The following is a 15,806-nucleotide window of genomic DNA, read 5'->3' on the forward strand; positions in this document are numbered from 1 at the left end:
TTAGTTTGACTTTCCTCCTATTGAGCAGCAAAGTGGTTTAATTCATTTCAGCCCACGATTAAAAAACTTGATTTAATAATGTCAGACATTAACTGATATAAAATATAAATGTAGTCATACAGACATCTTAAGAGTCTTGCTAGCTAACATTTTCATTGTGATAAAATATCATGTTTAATTCATGTTAATGTCATGTTATTCTTTCATTATAAAATAATGTAGTTTCAGAGTTGCAGAGAGAAAATCAATCACCAATAATGTAGATCTCAATGCCGATGTTTTTCAGGTCATACGCGCTTGGGTCTACGCTGGGGGAGGAGGACTCTGCATCAGTAATCAGGACAGCAATTCTTTGGGAGTCTGCACGCATTCCTGCTGTGGGTTTAAAGAGCCTATCTAGGGTGTGGCCCAGATTATCTCCTGTATGATAGAATAAAGAGGTTTTAAAAGGTACAGAGACTTTCTTTCATGTGTCCCTTGTTCCAGATATAAAGTCCCATTACTTTTCTCATAGACTGTGAGGTGACTGACAGTTCCTCACTTCAACAACTGTGTAATAAAATATCTGGTTCTTTGATAAAAAGTCAAAGCTAGAAGCCTGTAGACATAAAAACTGAAAGAGAGAAGTTAACTACGACTCCCAAGATGCATTTCAGTCAGAAACATCCAATCACAGAGCTTCAAATTCTATTGTGAGACGCTCACATCATTATGATTTTTAATGCTGTTATTGTATTATTATAATTATTATAATGACTATAACAGCATCAGCAGTCTTTGATATGTAACATTATACCAATAGTATTATATCACAATATTAATGATCATAAGATTTTTACAATAACATTATTATAAAGTAAAATTCTGGTTTATTTGAAGCTGATGTATTTGCTATAAATGTGAGCATTGTGTCTCTATGTGTCAGGTTAACTCTGTTCTCTCAGCTGTTCTAGAGATTCTGGTGATTCACAAACAGACGTTTATCACACAAATCAATGATGATCAGGGTGAGCTGCTGAGACTCCTACAGCTTCCCAAATAAACAGGATTCTCACATGAAGTGAGTCTGAATGATAGTAAACACAGAAACTGTCCGTCTGTAGCAGCATTATGGTGAACTGCATAGAGATCTGTATCCAGTGTTACAAATCAACTGGTTTTCCTGTTAACTGGTTACCTTTGTTTGTAAACATCGGGCGTTTCTCATGGCAACAGCAGATGTTCCAATCACAGAACGGTTTGTCCACATCATTTGAAACATCCTGCTAGTGATCTAAAATATAGAGGTCAGTTCAGTCCAGCTGTCAATCATTTTGTAATATGTATTTGTATATTGTTAGTTTTAGAATGATGAGCAGAGGAACACCTGACACATGGGCACAACGTGATTTACACATTTATTTAATCTATCAATGAGATGCAATGTGTTTGATGCACAACATATTAAAAACCTTTTAATGCACAACATGGGTAAAAAATAAGCTGCAGTCATTTTCAATAATATTTGATACATAGCTGAATGTTTCATTGTAATATCTTTGAAGCAGAATGATGTCACTCAGGTTTTTCAGAATGAATGACTTCATTTGTTTTTTATTATTATAAGTCATGATGTTGATTTTTCTGTCTTGTTATGTAGAGAAATAAACACTGTTTACATATCTAACTGTGCAGAGTGAATTAATTCATCATTAATTAATGTTGACATAAGCAACCATCTCATGTAGTTTATAGCAAAGCTTTGTTTTGTAACTGCTGATATCAGTTTGGATGTATTAGAAAATGGTTTGATATTGTTCAAATGAAGTTATTTAGAAAAGTTGACACTTCTGTTCACTTTCACATTTCATCATTGTGAAGTGCGTGCAATCATGTCGCACAACGGCACATTTTCACTGCTGCTACTGTGAAGTCAGTGTTGTGAACCAGTTACAGCTACTTAAACATGTTGATGGACAGCGTCCCTCCATGGAAGGACCACAGCCACCTGCTTCCCTGTGAGCCCAGCAGGGCCGCAGGGCTACAGCGCACCTCTCCATTGATTTACACACTTGTAAATGTAAATAGTTCCTTTTACAAACCTATAGAAACATGGTACCATCTCTGACTGTCGATAACACCGCTGTCTCTCCTTCATCACTATCCTGCAACCTCTGAGTCAACAAGACGGTCAAGATCTTTCTTCCACCTATGCAACACCCTCACCAGACAAACGTCTACAACCGGTTCATACCTCTACTTGCTGCCTGCACAGATCTGATGATCATAACTCATGTCCTCCATAACTGCCCCCCTCTTCTATGCCACCGAACTGTGGAACTCACTTCACTGATCACTGACATACGCATCCTCCCATCTCTTCAAGTCAAGACCAGAAACCTTTCTTTACCCAGGACTACTACCCAACCCCATCATAAAATAAATAAAACCTTACTTTAGTAAAAGTATGTGAATGTTATCAGCTAAATTTACTTTAAGTATGAACAATAAAAGTATTCATTCTGCAGAACAATTGTCCCTGTCAGTGTTTTACTATATATGATGTTTTTAATATTACTGCTGCATTCATGTGTGTGTTGCATTTTACTGTTGTAGATGTTTAAGGTGATCATTTTATCTACTTTATATAGTGTTGGGTAGTTTCATCTACAGCGATGCATCATATTCTATAAGATCATCATATGTTTGTAGCGTCCCTGTCCCGTGAGAACCACGTATCTCTAAAAAGTCAACTTTTCATGAGCTCAGAAAAACAGCCTGTTTTCTGCTTTGTGACAATGCATTTTCCAGCTAATCCAAGAGTACAATAAACTATTTAATAAACTACCACTATGAAATAATATTTTATTTAGCTTAAGAAGTAGAATCAGTCATCATTTTCTCAACTCATAAAGGATCACTTAATCCTTCAGTTTATCACAAACATTCAGAATCACAGAATTTGGAGATACATAGTTTTCACCGGACAGGAAAAGTTTGAAAAATTGTAACCTGAGAAGTAATTTTTAACTAAGAAGTAACTATAGCTGTCTTGTAGTGGAGAAGAAGTATAAAGTTGTATAAAATAGAAATACTCCAGTAAAGTATGTACTTGAGTACAGTACTTGAGTAAATGTACTTTAGTTATATTCCACCACTGTCGATAGTCTTGTAACAACGAGCCTACGTTGCTGCCACAAAGCGATAAAAATCACTGTAACCACATGAAGACGAGCAGCAACACCTTGCTCATTTTATGAGGTGAATATTATGGATGTTTAACTGGTCAACTCATGCTTCAAAGTGATCATTATGTTTCAAATATGAAACAGAGAGTTTACAGAGGAGCAGTTCCCCTCATGACATTAGCCTGAGTAACGTATACCGGTAGGTCCTTTTCATTTATGAATTGACTGTGCTGTTTAACCCCGCCCACATTCCACACTCAAACCAATCAAATCACAGTGGGTTCGGATTTAAACAATATTACACTCGAGGGTGTTACTTTACTGTCATTGTTGGCGCGACAGTGATGCGGTCAGGAACGAGGCGCTGGCGTGAGCAGTGCGTGTGTGTCGCTGAACTGCTGCGTCTCGCACGCTTGCAGCGTCCACACAGGAAGCGTGTCTGCTGCGGCGCTTCTGCCACTGGCAGCCCTATCTTTCTATCGTGTTCCCTGTCTATTTCTGCTGAGAATCGCGCGCATCACGCGGAGAAAATAGGCGAGACCTCGAATCTCCTTCCTGTGTGGACGCTGCAAGCGTGCGAGACGCAGCAGTTCAGCGACGCACACGCACTGCTGAGGTTCACGCATCCAGTGTGTCCCCGGCGTAATGAATGGCGGAGTAATATTTTTAGTGATGAGGCTTTTCATTTGAGCACGGCTAGGTGTGCTGTCATGCTGATTTGAGCGCATTTTAAATGTCTAGTTGACCAATCAGATTGCTTGGTCCACGTGTTGTATAATAAACATTAACCCCGCCCCGCTCTGCAGGAAGCAGCCAGGTATACATGGGCAAGCTGCCTGGATATAGATCTCTATGCAGTTAGCCATAATGCTGCTACAGGCGGCTAGTTTCTGTGTTTACTTTCATTCAGACTCACAAACAAACTTTTGAAATGGTTCATGTAAAAATCTTTGTGTGTGTGATAAACATCTGTTTGTGAATCACCAGAATCTCTATAACAGCTGAGAGAACAAAGTTAACCTGACACATAGAGACACAACGGCCACATTTATAGGAAATACATCAGGTTCAAATCAACTGTAATCTTCCTTTAATATTATGACAGCAACAATAATACAAATTACCATCATCATTTATCTCATTTTTATTGTAAACCTACTATTTCTGGAATCAGTATGAATGAATATACTGTTTAGTAACTTTATCTGAAGTCTGTTCTGAAGATGTTATTTGTTAGCAGATACACAGCTTTCTTGATCTGTCAGGGGAGTGAATTTCATTCACAAATATATATTCAATATATACAATAAATTCTACTGTAAATACTTTAAGATATAAAATACGGATCACTAACAGCTTCTCTTTCCACCGCTGACAGACCTAAATACAGAAAGTAAATATATTTGGATCTAATCAGAGTCTCTGCCTCAGTCCCTCACAGTGTAAAGCTGATGTGGATCAGACAGCCTGCTGTTAAATCACCTGAGTTGTCTCTTCTTCTCTGTGGCAGGTGGTTTATGGCCTCCAGCAGGGATTGTTTGGTCTGGTGGGTGTTCAGCTGCCATTCAATCTTCGGGTTTTCACTGTTCTGAACCAGACCTGCAGGAAACACAGAAATGTGTAAAACTGACTCAGCCTTTGTTTTTAAATGATAATGAGAATAACAATGATAATAATGAGAATGAGAATAATAGTTGCACTGAGTGTTCTTGAACAGATGCATTGGTTTATTACTATTATTGTGGTTATTATCTTGTTGTCATCATCACCCCAACACTCATCTACACACGTCGCATGTCTCACACACACTCATGCCTGTACTAATCTGCATATAGAGGGACCAAAGGACTCGTAGGGGTCCAAGATGGTCCTCTTTGCTATCTCCTCAGGAATGTAGAGGACTTTGTGTTACTGGCAGGAACCTTTCAAGGTAAACTGACTTCTAACCTCTTAAATAAGGAGTGTCAGGAAATGGACAACTTTGTTTTTGAACTTCCCTCAAGATAAACTGACTTTTACACCTCCCAGGTAAAGATGTGTAACTACATTACATTATATTTTTCATTTAGCAGACGCTTTTATCCAAAGCGACGTACATCTGAGACTGATACAACACAAGCAAGGATCTGTGCCATAAAGCTTAAGTTTGAGTCCTATAGGACGTAGATGCCAACAGGCAGTGCACCAAGGCAATGCATAGAGTGCATAGAAGCAAGTTTTTGTTTGTTTGTTTTGTTGTTTTTTGTATTAACTGACACCCTGCAGACTCAAACTGGGTCTCTCTCTGAACTCTTGAGATCCGGATTTACAACACTCTTTGGAATATTCATTTCTTCATGGATTCACCCAAATTCAAGGAAACATCAAGAGGAATCTTCCTTGAAAAGGACTTTAAGTAAAGACATTACACACAGTTGATGAAGAAGCGTCTGTCTGTCCCTCTCAACCTGCTGCTATCTCAAGATAAGGACACTTGCCAGAACAAAACCATCAATTATGCTGCATTCCTCAATTTGAGTTCATTATATCCAGTGTGTTTAAGCCAAAGTTTGTAATAACTGTGAAGTAAAGATATGATCATTTTGTAAGCAGGAAACTGTTGATCTGGAGATGCTTCACAATATTATAGTCTAACCCTGAAGTCTGTGTGATATAAATTGACTTAGTTATTCATTTATAGGTTAAATGTTGTAAATTACAGTGTGATCATACGACCCTCCAGTGGTCAGTAGAGGTAGAACTTTTGAACAACAAACAGTATGTATGTTTATGTATCTGCAGTTATTTTATTGTGCTGTTCTAACCTCATATTTACTAAGTATTAGACATTTATATTTTTGATAAGTGAGGAATTAATATTCAGTGGTCATAAAATAGAGTTTTGTTAACATTGAAAAGTAGGTTTGTTTAAATAAATGTGTGTTTTATTGAAGCTGAATTAATGGATGTTTAACCTTTTGTATGAAGAATTAATTTTGATAGTTAAAAGTAGTGAGTATTATGTTAATAGGTAACATAGACAGTGATGACTGCATCTGTATTTATATTGTGTAACTACATTAAGTATTGTTTATTCCAGGAATTTAAATGATTGATTTATATTGCACATGTGTGTTGTCTCTGAATGTTGGAGTAATGTGTTGAATGTGTGATATGTGTTATCAAGTCATTCAGGTCTTTGGGTAATAATGAAGTTTGTGATTAATTCAACTTTAAATTAATCCTCAAAGTGGGTTTGAATCAATCTTAGGTCTTCAGATCTTCAGTTTCAGCGTGAAAATCGATTCTTCATCCCAAAACTTCCCCAAACAGACACAACCAGATGACACCGTTTGTCTTTACTCTTTTTAAAGCTTTTTCTGTCTTTCTGTTGTCCTCAGAAAGACGTCTGCAGCGTCTCCTTGTTGTTCCTTGTCGGACCTTTTTAACATCTCTTAGTATAAACTTCAACTTTTAAATAAACGTTTTATTTCTTTTTGTCCAGTTTGTGCAGAAGAGTTTAACTTTAATGAGAAGCCAACTTCAGTTCTAACATTCTTTTGTTTTTGTAACTTTGAGTAGTTTCATCTGGCCAACAAAGTTATTTGTAGTTATTTTAGTGCAGAAAGTTTAGTTTGTAGTCAGCAGTCGGGTTGAGTTGAGTCTAGTATGCAGGTTGATGGTACTGAACGGTCAGCAGCGAGCACAGACACCTACAATCAGGGTTGGAGCAGCGATTTTGAAAGTGTGGGGGTTCTAGAGGTGGGACATGAGCACGGCAACCCGCTGCCTTCGAGCCCTGTTCCAGTCTCAACATGCCAAATCAAAATGAATGCCACACATTTAAACAACTTCTACTACTGTAGTTGTAACCACTGCTTCAGCTTACCATCAAATAATTACTGAGACCATATGAGTGTAACAACTCAGCAGAATTTATTTAGGGTCTCATAGCAGTTTACTACTTACATCCAGTTATTTGTATGAATTGCTGTACTGGAGCATAGTTATCCTTATTATACTTAAGATAATCACAGAGCATCTTTATCCTACTTCCTTACATACCTTATAGACATGAAATTAAAGGAAACTTACACTTCCATTAAAATGAAATGGAAATGGTTATAGATGCATAACAAATTGAACCCTGGTAACAAATCAGTATCAGTAAAGAGTCATTTCTGAGTCCATGGACGAGTACAACCTAAACTGTCTTCAATTGTTTTAAAAAGTGTCTCTTTTAGTAGGAATCCAAAGGGGACCTTTAATTGTCTTTAATTGGGAAATTAAATACCAAAAGTTGTCCAGGAGGTATTGTATCAGCAGGCGTCAGTTCAGGCAGGCAACACATTGCCATAAGACAGACAGATGTTACACATCTTAAATATGAATGCTCACCTTTGTCTATGACTATTTAAAAATGACAATAGAAGTGACTAAAAACCAAATTTGCCACCTGGTTTACATTTAGGATAAGTTAGCCTATTTCATTTATGTTCAATGATGTTAGCTGAGCTGACACATCACATAACAAGACAAAGTTACAAAAGAAAATTCTACATTACTAACTAGTTAAATATCTGTTTCATACCTCTGATCTGTTATTCTCTGATCTGTTATCACAGCCAGCAGCGAGTAACAGAAGCACCGTTGCTGAATGCACAAACGTAACTTTACTGGACTTCAACTGTTTACTCTTCCCTGACCTGGTGGGTTGGTCAAACAGCTGTGATTGGCTGGATGGCTCTTCAATTAATCTAACTAGACCAATAGGTTTTTCATGCATGGGAACCTCAGTTTCGTTTCATCAATGACTACCTCAGGAAAAAGTGGGAGGGATGGAATTATGTTTCTGTGAAAGTGCGGGTGTCACAACACCCGTAACACCCACGGCTGCGACGCCCCTGCCTACAATAAAAACATGTCAGTCAGGCACCACCTGCACTGCTTACAGTGAACTAAATGTTGTCACACAGAACTCAAGTGAGTTTTTAATACAGTTTAACGTTGTAATGCTTCCAGTTTTATCACTGGCAGCTAATCTGGAAACATATAAAAGCAGAGTATTAGTAGAGAGACAAAGTTGTCAGAACATCTGTCCTGCTAACTGATCCAACACAGACCTACACAGAAGGAATGTACAGTATATCTCCACCATGGAAAACACTGTCCAGATAAAAGATTGTTTTATAAGCTGAATCATAATTACCATGAGTTATAAATGCGTGTTTCGGTGAAGCACTGAATTTGAAGGTAGGTGTATCACCTGAACATTTCATTTCTGTAAGTTATTACAAAGCTAAAATATGTCTGCATGTTTTGGGAAATAACTGGCAGTAACGGAGGCTGTATGCAGATAACAGTTATTTTACTTAAACATGTAAAACCACTGGTCTGCTCCTTTCATCCTCACATCAGACATACCCCTGACTACTCTTGTTATCATGTCCTATTTTGCTGCTTTTTTACATTTTGATGTAAAGATTTTAGTATTTTGAGTACTTTTTACACACAGTAGTAGTAATAGTACCAGGAGCAGTAGTGTGAATAGTAGAAGTAGTGAAAATATTACCGATCTGGACTTTGTCAGGGCCGATGTCGAAGTAGCTGACTATCTTAGTTAGAAAGGACTTCATGTTTTCATGGTCTTCAGGGCTGATTCTCCCGGATTCACTGACCATCAGCCCGATGTCAGCCTTGGCTGTGCTTTCACACTGAGAACCTGGAGGAAAACAGAGGATTGTGGGATACAATACACAAGAGACGAGATATAGAAGCAAGACTAAAGCTGTGGGTGCTTTTCATTTGGCTAATTTATGCTTTCTCGCGTCCTCGCTCCTCCTTCCTCCAGCTGTGACCTGAAACCCTTAAACGCTCCTCAGAGGAGACGAGGAGCGAGGAGGCTCCTGGAGGAGCTTAGAGCGAGGAACCACAGGTGTATCCTCTGTGGAAGTTTTTCAGTGGATGGAAACACTCCTTTGATCAATGTGTTTAATGATTGGTTATTGATCAATCAGCTGATCTGACGGGACAGTAAACAGTCGGGCTGTTGTTGTAATACAGCAGATCAAGAAAACAACCTTTGGAGCAGGAATGACGCCACCAGCAGCAGCTGATCATATTTATTCATAAAATAAGATTTACTGAATCATGAATCCATCATAAAAACACTCTTGTAACTTTATTATTTTTCTTCATGAGCCAAAAGGCTTCTCCTTTCTTCTTCGTCTCAGCTCTCTCAGGAAAATATGACGTCACACAGCTGCGTCTCCTATAAAATCATCCTGAGCCTGAAAACAACGTCAGACTGTCACAAACTAAATAAGCAATATTTTATTTAAACATGAAATATTCTGCAGGCTGCAGCTGTTTTTATTGCTCCTTTACATCAGTTCTGTTCTTTCAGTAATTAACAGATTTAAATTGTCTATTTGTGTTTTATTCTGTGACAGACAGACGCTGCTGGAGATCTATAATCAAATAAAACATATTGGAGCAGTTATCAGGTATTTTACTTCCTTATCCAACATGTAGAGCCCTCAGATGTTCCACAATGGAACAAAAAAGTGGTGTTCATGGCATGAAGGCACTACTTTCTGCAAACAATCCCACAATGCCATGCGTTGCATTTTATAGATATTATAGACACAAAAACTAGTGATGTGCAACTCTACAGCGGACAGTGATGACATAAAATTGTGATTTGTGAGTTTCCAAAATCTTGATTTTTCACTTTTCAATGCTAACATTAGCATATTTTATTAGTTATTAGCTTTGAGGGTATTTGGTCATAAACCAAAGTGGATTCATTGTCCTGATGGAGGTGCAGGTAACATCCTCCAGCTCCTCCTGGGGGATCAGAGGCGTTCCCAGACCAGATGAGATATATTCTCTCTTTTTACCTGTTGGTTGGTGTTTATCTTCAGCCTGGAGTCCTGCAGAGAAAATCAGAAAGTCAGTATTTATATTGGTGCAGAGCTGTGAACTGAACAAACACTGTGAGGATTTCCAGCAGCTCAGAGCTCATCTCAGTGAAAACACACAGATTATTGAACTCACTCAGGAATCATGTGACCAGTTTACCACTAACCTGCAAAGCCACAAACAACATATGTGGACCAGAATCTGACTTTTACATTTGTTTTACCAAATATGCTACAGACAAGTATAATTTGTGTGTGGAAATAACAGATTAAATCTTCAGCAACTAGAAAACTGTTGGGACGGGCAGTAGTGCGTTTGGTTATTAGCAATAATTCATAATTATCATAATTATGAATTATGAAAATAAGATATTGTTAACCTTAATCAATAATTCGGGCACCAACAGTTGGATCTGTGAGGAACACAGTTGATTGTTTGCAATAATTATGAATTATCAAGGATAATTAACTAATTATGACAATTAATAGAACATTAATATGAATTAACGAATACAGGGCACCACTCGGAAACCGGGACCAATAACCAAACCAGGTAGTCTCATAAATGGGAATTCACCTAGAATGTTAATATCTGAGAGATAAACATTCAAGGATGAACAAAGAAGGGTGAATTCAAGCTCTGACTCCTTCAATCAGCCACTTTTCACAATATTACACACAATAATGACAGAAGAACTTCTCTTTAAAGATATAACAGTGTTTATTAAACTTAGCAAGATTAACAAAGTTAACAAATGCTTCAGTCAATAAACAACTATTCTAAGATCTAATCCTACCTAACAAAACACAAACAGCTTTGCACAGGGTTGGACACTTGCAGGGGAATGCGTGTATGTATGTATGTATGTGTGTGTGTGTGTGTGTGTATGTGTGTGTGTGTGTGAGTGTGTGCGCGTGCGTGACGCGACCCGAATGGCAGAAGTACGGCGGTGTCTTGGCTAGACAAAAACAAGGTGACTGGTGGTCGGCGTCTTGCCCTCACCCAATTCCTAGAGCTAGCTATGTACAGGGTTGGACACATGCAGGGGAATGTATGTGTGCGCGTGTGTGTGTTAGTCAGAAGAGAGAAGGAAGAAGGAGAGAAAGTGATCGTGAGAGGGAGAGAAGCGTTGTCCACAGATAGTGCGCGTACGGACGGCAGTCTGTAACACATGTTGTCTGGTTTCTGACCGACAAAGCAACTTACTTCCTTACTCACGATGGCACAAACACAGCGGTAGTCCCGAGCGGGACAAACACAAAACAGTCTAGCGTGGTAAACACAACTAAACAGGCACTTAAAATACTCCTCAGAGTAAAGCAGGAAAAATGGACTCGGCGGTCCGTCAACAACACAACACACAATAGCAATAAAGCTAAAAGCTAAATGCTAAACAACAGCAACTGATGCTGATAAGAACACACAATTAACATTGCCTCTGCCCAGACTTATGCCTCTTACTTGGTCGCTTCAGAAAGCGAGCAGGGCGTGTGTGTGTAGTCCGTCATTATGTCCGGCTTTGTCCTGGGCTCGGATGCAGATGGTGGCCGTTCTCGCACGGTTGGCGAAAAGCACAGCAGCTGGCTCTCAGCTGCGTGGCGGAGAGAACAGCAGAGTCGACTCGGTGAAGAAGCGTTTCTTCCGTCTCGAGGGAATTTGAGGACGCCGGTTGCAGCAGTGGTCTCTCTCGGATCCGGGAATGTGTTTGGGTTAACACGGGCGAAGTCTCATCTCGTCCAGCGAGGGGAGTCTTCGATGAGGGGAAAACACGTGCGTGGGGTACCCCCTTTAGTCAGCTGACTCACAGAGGAACAGAAGTTACCCCTAGCTCAGTGACATAGGAAAGGCGTGTGCTTCAGGACATCAGGACGCTCCGCTGTGCAGGAGCGTTTCCGCCAATGAGACTGTATGTTGACTGCTCCCTGCTGAGGTGTGAAAATCACAAAGCATCCTTGGAAATGGAGTTTGCAATGGACTCCCATTGTTTGTAAGAAGCATTTTTGGCGCTATTCCTTTGTCTCGGGGAAAACAAAGGAATAAAGCACCTCGTGGTCAGGCCTCACAGGTTACATGTAGGCCCTCTCTGTGTGACCTCATGGTTTGAGGTCACACAGAAGAGGAGACACCAAGAGAGCTGCAGGTCTGCCTTAAGGACTTGTATGACAAGTGGATGGCTCCCAAAGAAAAGACAAAGGAACAAATTGGAGATACCATTATCATGGAGCAGTTCCTCAAAGTCCTGAATCCTGAGCTTCGCACCTGGATTAAAGAACGGAACCCAAAGACCTCCAAAGAAGCAGCAGAATTGGCTGAAGCTTTCCTGGCTGCCCGCAGTCCATCAAAAGAGTGCCTCCCAGTCAAGTCCCGCCCACCCACACCTTTGGGTAAGCCTATTGGTGGGAGTGACTTTAGAGCCAGAAACACAAGACATAGTTCCTTCCCCTCAAATTCAGCTAAACTTGAGCCTAGAAACAAAGCCCTCTTAGTGTGTCACTCTTGTGGTCAGACAGGTCATTTTAAGGCAGAGTGTCCTAAGGGCCATGTTAGTAAAAACTACAATCACTTCTTATAGAGTTGCTCAGGTCACGCTGCCATGGAGGGGAGAAACAGGGACACTTGATGTCAGAATGAACTCTCATTAGAAAATAATGCAGGCAGCTGTTGTTGCCCATCCAAGGTTACCATCTTATCTCCCATCCTGGCGCCATGAACATAAAACATCTCTTGTATGAGACCTTGGAGGCCAGAGTGAGGCCCTGTAGATTAAATCATCACGTCAAGGCTTTGATTAGCACATTCTTTTGAAAAGATATAGCTCATAAATTGAACATTTCCATAAATTGAACATCTCTCACATAGTGCAACGACAAGGCAGGCAGCTAAAAGTAACGGACTATAGACTCAATGACCAGTATCCAAGAGAAATCCCACAGAGACACAAACAACTATTTCAAATCTGAAAACAGGATGAAGGAAGGAAAAAAGCAATAATCTCAGTGGACAAATTATGTATTGATGGACAGTCGTACCGAGATAAAGACACAACACACACGCACACACACACACACACACACTTCTATATCAGCATTAATGTCCAGTTTCTCATAATAATCTCTTCAACATGTCATCACTCAGGCAAAAACAATAAAAGTATTGAATCACTTCACCAAACTACAAGCAGATATATGCTTATTACAAGAAACACACCTCTCAGAATCAGACTGTAACAAATTAAAATCATCACAGTTTGGTCACTTATGTTTGGCTCATTACAACACAAAACAAAAAGGTGTATGTATTTTAATGAACAAGAAAGTCCCATTTGTCCATAATACCACCATCACAGATCCTGAAGGTCATTTTATCATCATCAACATATCAATCAACAATAGCCAAGTAAGGATGCCAACTCTCACCCTCTCAATTCACCATTTTTGAACCTTTAGCAGCAGCCATTCATCAGAACATCTACATAAAAGGAATCCAAATACCTAAAATACATCATAAGATCAGTTTATATGTGGATGATATATTGCTGTTCCTACAAAAGCCTCACTCATCACTACAGGAAACAATTAAGCTCATTGAATCATACTCCAATATCTCTGACTACTCCATTAACTGGAACAAATCTTCAATCCTTCCGTTACATAGTAACAGCTGGGATGTAGCAGCCCATACACCAACTATCCCTTTATGCACGAGTCACATCATGTATTTAGGTATTAATGTTTCCCCGAGGATGTCAGAGCTGTTCAGACTCAACTTCACTCCACTACTCAAAACAACAGATGATGACCTCTGCCGCTGGATGAACCTACCACTCTCCATTTTGGGCAGAATAGCCACTATTAAAATGACAATCCTTCACTATCTCACTGCTTCTACTTTCTGCTTCTTCTTTGAAGAGCAGCATATGAGATGAACTCATGAACACAAGCTCAACAGATGCTTCATCACAGTTAAAGGAAAACTACAGTTGTTTCCTCTCTGATCATCTGACTGCTCGTGTTTCTGACCTATCAGATGTCATTTTAGTGACGTCACCGTGTTCACAGATCTCAGATATTAACTTGCTGAGTAATATGTTGTTATTACTGATAGAAATGATGGACAAATATATGAAAATAAACCAGAATTATGTTTTAGTGCAACAGACCGGTTCAGATAGAGTTAATGCAACACAGCAGCTCCGAATGACTTCAATACCCAGAAATCCTGTGTGGTGACAAAAAAGTGTTTCGCAACCATCAGCCCTGTACTTGAGAAGCAATGCTCTGCTGTTGCCATGGTACCAGAAGTATAATCTCTAATCTCACATCAGATACTGATCAGTTAGTTTGTTCTCAGACACTTTCCTGTGACAGAAAAAACATCTCAACTTCATTTGGCTCACATTAAAGCATGTTAATAGCCTTTATTATTAAAAGTGTGTGTGTGTGTGAGTACTTGGGTAAAAAACTCAAGTCCCCAAACCGTGGATCATTAAATCCTAAAGTGAAGACTTGGTTTAAAGTTAAGGTTAGGTTAGGGTACGGTTAAGATGACATTAGGTTCAGGTTATGCCAATGTTTGGTTTAAGTTAATGTTAGGTTAAGTCTACATGAAATGAATGTAAGTTAATGTAATGTCCTCATAAGTGATGGAAACACAGCTGCAAGTACAGTTCAGATATTTTGCTACTTTACTTGAGGTTAACTCTACTGCATTTACAGTTTCTGACAGCTGCAGTTACTTCTTACTTTGTAGATTTTACAGACAAAACATTTTTCCAGAAACTCAGTGAAACAAACTTGTTTTAACTGGATGACTGGATGCATTTTTGTCATCATACAAAAGGTTTAGAAAATGGTTTTATGAGTGTGAAGTGATGAAAAATGATCTTAACTCATGGAGAATCATCAAAATCCAACTTATTACAACATACCTGTAAACACATCAGTCATTAAACTCTGTGAAAAGAACCGATGTGAAACTATCAGGACTGAACTGATACTTCACTACTTTTTACTGATAAATTTTACATCAGTGAAGTTTGGATTGTAGGTTTTTGATTTAAAATCATTATTTTTACAAAGGAGTTTTCAACCTCTAACATGTTCATCATTAAAGCAGAGTCCTACCTGAACTCCACAGCAACACCAACACCATCAGCAGGTGATCCATGACCAGGTAGACCGTCTGTCTCTGTCTGACGGACTCGTCAGCTCTCTTCCGCTAATAAAATGTTGCTTCATCTCTTATCTCCTCATCAACACGGAAACAAACTAACTGATCAGCCTCTTCTCAGAACTGAAGCCACTGATACTAATGTCTGACTTTAGACATAAACACATGAAGCTGATGAGGAGATAAAGGATGGAGAGTGAACACCACATATGATTAACTGAAGATGAAATGACTGATAATGATTTCCTTAAAAAACATGTTCAAGTCAGATAAGAGTTGCTGTGAAACTGCTGCAGACCACACTGATGACTTTAACTGACCTTTTTAAAAAGTATTCTGAAAAAATGTTTAATTTTGTTGACGTCCAGAAAGTCTTGTTGGAGAAATTAATGGGAAGCAATTTTAGTGGAAAAACCTCTGACCTCATCAAATCCATGTTGATTAATACTGAATGTGTTAAACTGGACAGAAAACGACTAAATTATGATGTAGAGAGAGACGAGGCTGCAGGTTCATCCTCATGTTATTCAGTTAAAAGTTTTGATATTATGGGATGCCGTGTAACGA

General features: G+C 39.1%; 1 protein-coding gene across 1 annotated transcript; it reads right to left on the reverse strand.

The window, feature by feature from the left end:
* Positions 1–244: 244 nt before the first annotated feature.
* Positions 245–15,274, reverse strand: LOC122984160 (collagen alpha-1(XII) chain-like). The gene is made up of 5 exons (XM_044354487.1): positions 15,194–15,274; positions 10,049–10,081; positions 8,719–8,868; positions 4,650–4,766; positions 245–420 (listed from the first exon to the last, which is right to left on the reverse strand). Exons 1-5 carry the CDS (start codon positions 15,234–15,236, stop codon positions 245–247), a joined length of 519 nt encoding a protein of 172 aa, XP_044210422.1. The 5' UTR covers positions 15,237–15,274.
* Positions 15,275–15,806: the final 532 nt, after the last annotated feature.

The sequence above is a fragment of the Thunnus albacares genome, chromosome 6 (genome assembly GCF_914725855.1).
Source record: "Thunnus albacares chromosome 6, fThuAlb1.1, whole genome shotgun sequence".
In the NCBI taxonomy this organism is placed as follows: domain Eukaryota; kingdom Metazoa; phylum Chordata; class Actinopteri; order Scombriformes; family Scombridae; genus Thunnus; species Thunnus albacares.

Excerpts from the sequence above, each read along its gene's own strand:
- LOC122984160 (XM_044354487.1), bottom strand. The coding sequence starts at position 15,236 with ATGGATCACCTGCTGATGGTGTTGGTGTTGCTGTGGAGTTCAG. Across the intron at positions 4,767-8,718 it reads CCCTGACAAAGTCCAGATCG|GTCTGGTTCAGAACAGTGAA; the intron begins GTAATATTTTCA and ends TGTTTCCTGCAG. Across the intron at positions 421-4,649 it reads GAGAAGAAGAGACAACTCAG|GAGATAATCTGGGCCACACC; the intron begins GTGATTTAACAG and ends TCTATCATACAG.